Source organism: Seriola lalandi, unplaced genomic scaffold (assembly GCF_002814215.2).
Source record: "Seriola lalandi dorsalis isolate HSWRI2012SDOR001 ecotype SW California unplaced genomic scaffold, Sedor1 jcf7180002054885, whole genome shotgun sequence".
Taxonomy (NCBI): Eukaryota; Metazoa; Chordata; class Actinopteri; order Carangiformes; family Carangidae; genus Seriola; species Seriola lalandi.
Genome location: NW_019525437.1, coordinates 489,887 through 495,171, shown reverse-complemented (window position 1 = coordinate 495,171; position 5,285 = coordinate 489,887). Strand labels below are relative to the sequence as shown.

The following is a 5,285-nucleotide window of genomic DNA, read 5'->3' as shown; positions in this document are numbered from 1 at the left end:
GTTGAATTGCTCAACTGGTTTAAATGTTACATTTGCCATTTAAAATTTTTGACCAAAAGACATGACTCATGACACTGTGACACTGACTACAAAAACATTTTGTTAAGCATGAAATATTTACTGCAATTGATTCAACTCTTATAAACATGAGAAGAAAAGTAGTAGTGGAGTAAAGAATGTTTAGATCAAGCTTGGTCACAAGAAACTAAAATGTAAATGAGCACAAGTGGATGTTTAAATCTAATTGCTTAGAAGTTATACTACTATTACAGAATTATTGTAAATATCATGAGCTTGGCAGGGAGACAAACACCTCCCTCTCTGGAACTGTAATAAATTATGGTTAACTGTTGACAGTGGAACAGTTTACTACACTCATGAAAACACACTGCAGTGGTTTTCTTAAGCTGGCAGTACTTGGTGATCTGTTTTTTTGGTCGATTGTCTTTTTGTTCGTTTAGGTGCTGTTGTCCTGTAATATGTGGATATGTCAAACAGTATTTTCCCCACCATGATGTGGTGGAGGTTTACTCCCTGGCCATTATATGAACATTTAAATTATAATTCAGTAATCTGGAAAACAGCTGGTCAGGTTTGTAATGAGGAGAAATCTGTTCAGCCCTACAGAATTTACAGAATATGAATGAAACAAGCTATAAGAAACATCCCATCAGTGACACATTTTAACCATTACTGTTCATTGAAAACATCCCAAGAAAGTCATAAATACCCTGATTAGACAACATTTGACTATATTGTGTTTAGATCCAAAGTTTAGGTTGCAAAAAATATTTTTCCAGAAAACTGTGAATATAAATATATCTCAATGATGTGTGATTTAAAAAAAACGGGTTCACTTGTCTTCAAACAGTGCTGTAAAAGAGGATGTATGTAGTGTCTTAGTGTCAAACAGAAGAAGTATGAACATGCAGGTACATGTTGCTAGTCGAACTGCTGTAGCCAGTCCTTCAGAGAATCACACATAAAAATACTTGAGAGACTGCCTTGCCAGAAGTTTGACATGACACTTCACTGAATTTCTCTGGTCTCTTGCACCACCTTGTGGTAGGTGGGGGTTGTGCTCACTGTGGCGGTAGAGGAACCCACCACACTGCCCTGAAAGCCAGTGGATGTGCTGCCCTTTCTGTAGAGTATTCTCTGAGAACCTGAAATATCACTCATCTTGGACAGACCTTGTGCTTCCTGGACCAACTGCCCTCCACTGCTTGTTGGCCCTCCAACCACCAGAACTCTCTGAGAACCTGAAAGCCCTCCTTGCTGTAGGGTACCTCCCTGCACGAGGCAGGTCTGACTCCCTTTCAGCAGATTCATTGACCCAACGGGTACCTTGCCCTCCACGACCATCATGGGCTGGGAGCCAGTGTGGATCAGATTGGTACTGTCCCCCTGGATCCCGCTCCTCTCCACCAGTACCATGCTGGGGCCTTGGGATTGTCCACCAGACATCACTGTCTGACCCTGAATGACCACGCCTTGGGCAGGTCTAGTATGGGTGCCGTTAACAAGTACCATGCCCTGCAGGTTGGTGGCCGGTGCCTCAGCCAACAGCATGGTGTTCTGAACCTGTGGCTGGACTACATATTGCATTGGTTGCAGCAGAGGGGTGGAGGTGTAGTACACAGGCTGCTGCTGCTGTAGCAGGAGCATCTGGCCTTGATTTGCTTTCCCTCCTCTCATTGGGGTCATACTTTCCTTCACCATCTGAGAACGCTCAGATGTCTCCCTGACCACAGTCTGCTCCGTTTTTGAGACAGTTGGCTGCAGCTTGGGTGAAGGGGGCAGCTGTGGGACGGTTATCAAACTTGACACTGAGGTCGGAGTGTTGATGGTGGTACTGGGCGGGGAGGAGAACACTGGTTTGACTTCAGTTTGGATCGTCTTGCCTCCGCACACCTCAGCCAAGGTCTTAAACTTTGGTCCGAGGTCATTGAGGAACTGCAGGTCATTGTCAGACTCCAGGAGACTGCAGCAGCCCACTGAGCCCGCAGAGGAACCCTGGCCCTCGTAGTCATAAACCAAAAGACTGTCCTTCACTCCAAGGTTCTCATTGCCACTGGTCACCTTCTGTTGAAAAGAAGAAATTAAATATTACCAATCTTCTCTTTTTTTGAGTAAGGACAGGCATTTTTTGGTATTCATGAATGCCTCTGAAATCATAACATTACAATTCTAATCAAAAAATCTCATTATTAGTCAGTAGAAACCCCAGATACATGTATGTTGGTATGTCCATTAATACACAGTAGGGCTGTCCCAAACGATTATTTTTTAAACGATTAATCTAGCGATTATTTTTTCAATTATTCGACTAATCTAACGATTATTTTAGTTATTAACCTAACAGTAATTTTATTGCAATTATTTTCAAATTAATCATTTAATATAACAATTTGCCCCGTCAACATCTTGACTCGCTGCACCAGGGTGTTTCCTCCTCTTTCCTCCGCACTGTTGGTGTCAAGATTAAAGTATTCCCAAACTTTGGAGGACCGTGTACGAGCCTTTTTTGCTGCGTGTTGCTCCACGCGCTCCGTCGTACTGCTGGTAGACGCCGCCATGTTGTTCAAACAGATTACACAGACGCAAATCATTCACGTAGTCAATGACTTCAATTACGTCACAGCGTTGTCCCAGTCCATGTGCTGCGCTTGTATCCGGGTTAACCAAAGACGATGGATATAAACGGTCCCTTTAGAAAGTACCGGTTTTGTTCTATGAACATTTACCCTGTGTGGTTTTACACGACGCGTCGACACTAAAATTCCACGTCTAATAATTTTTATAATCGACAACGTCGATTACGTCGGATAATCGTCCCAGCCCTAATACACAGTGAGTTAGCTTAAAGGGCTCTTTCAAATAAGTTCTTAAAATTCAAGGTCAAACTTAAAAAAAACCTTTTGCTGTAAGTGACAGGACAAGGATAAGTATACAGTGGGATTTTTGTTGAACTGTAAAGGCAAAGAAATTTGCAGCTGAGCAAATTTGTAACAGAAAATAAAGGGTAGAAATTATTCCTCACCTGACTGTAGTACTGTCCCAGGAAGTGGTCCGACAGAGCCATGCCATCATAAATTCCTCCACCTCCTCCTGATTCTCTGCCCTCAAACTCAGAGTAGAAGCCACTGCCGCTCATCTGGTTCACCCCCTCCCATTGTCTGTGGTCAACTGCAAAACCGGCCCCGTTCATCCCATCCATGGAAGTGACTGACTGTTCCATTGCTGCAGTTTTGGTACCCATGCCTGTATCCACTTTGATCAAATCTCCATCTATTTGTGTTGGCAAGTTCAGCAGTGGCACCTCCTACAATAGGCCAAGGATCCAAATGTTAGAACAGATTCAGAGGTTTTTCTGCTGTCTAGTGGCTAAAATTAATTTCATGAAGATTTCAAGTAGATTTGGTGTCAATAGCAAATGACCAGCGTGTAAGCCAGTATTCCTGTCCTCACCAGTGGAGGTCATGTGTTCAAAAGGTACTAAATATGTTGATCTTACCGTGTTCTCTCCCTGGCCCTCAGTGCGGTAGTTAATGAGGTGTGATTTGGTGTCGAAAGGCATCTCAGTAAAGCCCCCTGGCAGACCCGCAGCCCCCCCACATTGGCAGAAGAGCAGCAACAGAGGAATGACTGTAAAAACAACAACAAAGTTTTAGTCTAACTTAGTGTCTCCCAAAGTGTAATGCGAGAAATGCAGTGGTCCCCTGGGTCCTCCAAAGAAGGAGCTACAGTTTCAGTTTGCCTGGCACAATATGTTGTAACAGGTGACCGTGTAGTTCTTTATTAACAACACCAGGTGTTTCTATAACCCTTCTTGTGTAAATTACTAATGCTATTGTGCCAAAGATTTACTGTTGTCCCTCACTTGTAAGTCACTTTGGATAAAAACACTAAATGAGTAGATGTAAATGGTGCATGTTTTAATGTCTGACATTTTTGACTTAACTGAGGGACTGCCCTCTTGAATGTTTTCAGATTTGCTGCCACCTGCTGGCGTTACCGACCATCTACAAGTAGAGCACTCTCAGAATTTACCTTAAATAAACATGGGGATGTTAGAGACTGTGATCTAATTAATTTTCCCCCTGCAACCACAGGTTCCTTGTGGTTGTTGAAACATTTATAAGGAAAACTTGTTGTATCAGTCAGTTTCTTACTGTAAGTGATTCGATCCTACTGTGCCAGAGTTCAGTTAAGTGCTGAACTTCTGTGGCCCCCTGTCATCTTTATGCCAGGTGAAATATAACGGTGTGGTCATACTTACGTGCTAACAGCAGCAGGCCCAGGAATAGCAGTCCAATGCCTGCAGGCCCTAACTCTGCTCCTTTGCTGGACTGACCATTGGCACCACGTTTTCCACACACCACTCCATCCTCACAGGTACAAACTTGGACTGTCACTTTCTGTGGTTCTGGACAGACGTGTCCCTGCTCATCCTTCACTAAAAATTCCACTTCATAGAAACCAGGCCACATGGACTCCTGGGCCCTCAGGATAGCTGCAGTGTCTGCCCGCAACAAACATAAGAAAAATGTAGAAAATCAATATGCCTTACTCCAAAGGTAACAAAAGGTTCTAGAACTTCTGCAAGCTCATGATCTAAAGCTGCTTAACACTTGCTGCTTTTCTCTCACATACAGATGGCAGCAGTATTCTCCTTACCATTGAGATGCTCCACCTTCCACTTGCCCATAGTGCCTTCTGGGACAATGGCAAAGTCAAAAGGAGGTCCATTGGGGAATCCATCCTCATCTTTGGCGTTCACAATAACGTTATCGTCTGTGGTACACATAGTCTGGATATCACTGGTCAGGGTGGGGCAGTGGTCATTAAAATCCTCCACCTGGATGGCTATGGTGCCAGTGGATGTTTTACCGGGCATGTCTGTGTTAGAAAATTACAAATAAGAACAGATCATTCAGCATGTTCCTTATACCTTTCCTTTCTTCAGACACAAGTTCACAGACAAATGCTTCACTCTCTACACTCTGCTGCTTGACAGGTGTACACAACTGGTTGTGCTGCTAATGACGTGTTTGGACTGAAGATGCAGATTTTCTCCTCCTTCATTGTTGTGAGTTTGACTTCTGTAGTCTTTGCGCAGTCTGTATAGATCTTAGATGAAGCTAGCTGGTAGTTATGTGTTCATGTGACTTGCACTTCCTGTATATCCAGTATAGTCATGATCCCCAGCAGATGACCCATTTTGCATAGCCTCCTAAAAAGTCAAAAGGTTGGACACACCTACTCATTCATAAGTTTTTCTT

At 43.4% G+C, this 5,285-nt stretch overlaps 1 protein-coding gene across 1 annotated transcript in view; it reads right to left on the bottom strand.

Moving 5' to 3' along the window:
- Positions 1 to 439: 439 nt before the first annotated feature.
- LOC111671571 (desmoglein-2.1-like) overlaps positions 440 to 5,285 on the bottom strand; it is a 28,385-nt gene continuing 23,539 nt past the window's right edge. The window contains exons 11-15 of the mRNA XM_087180046.1: positions 4,681 to 4,902; positions 4,283 to 4,525; positions 3,518 to 3,648; positions 3,044 to 3,325; positions 440 to 2,085 (exon numbers count right to left, since the gene is read on the bottom strand). Coding sequence (XP_087036172.1) covers positions 1,030 to 2,085; positions 3,044 to 3,325; positions 3,518 to 3,648; positions 4,283 to 4,525; positions 4,681 to 4,902 — 1,934 coding nt within the window. The 3' untranslated portion in view covers positions 440 to 1,029. The remainder of the gene's footprint in view (positions 2,086 to 3,043; positions 3,326 to 3,517; positions 3,649 to 4,282; positions 4,526 to 4,680; positions 4,903 to 5,285) is intronic.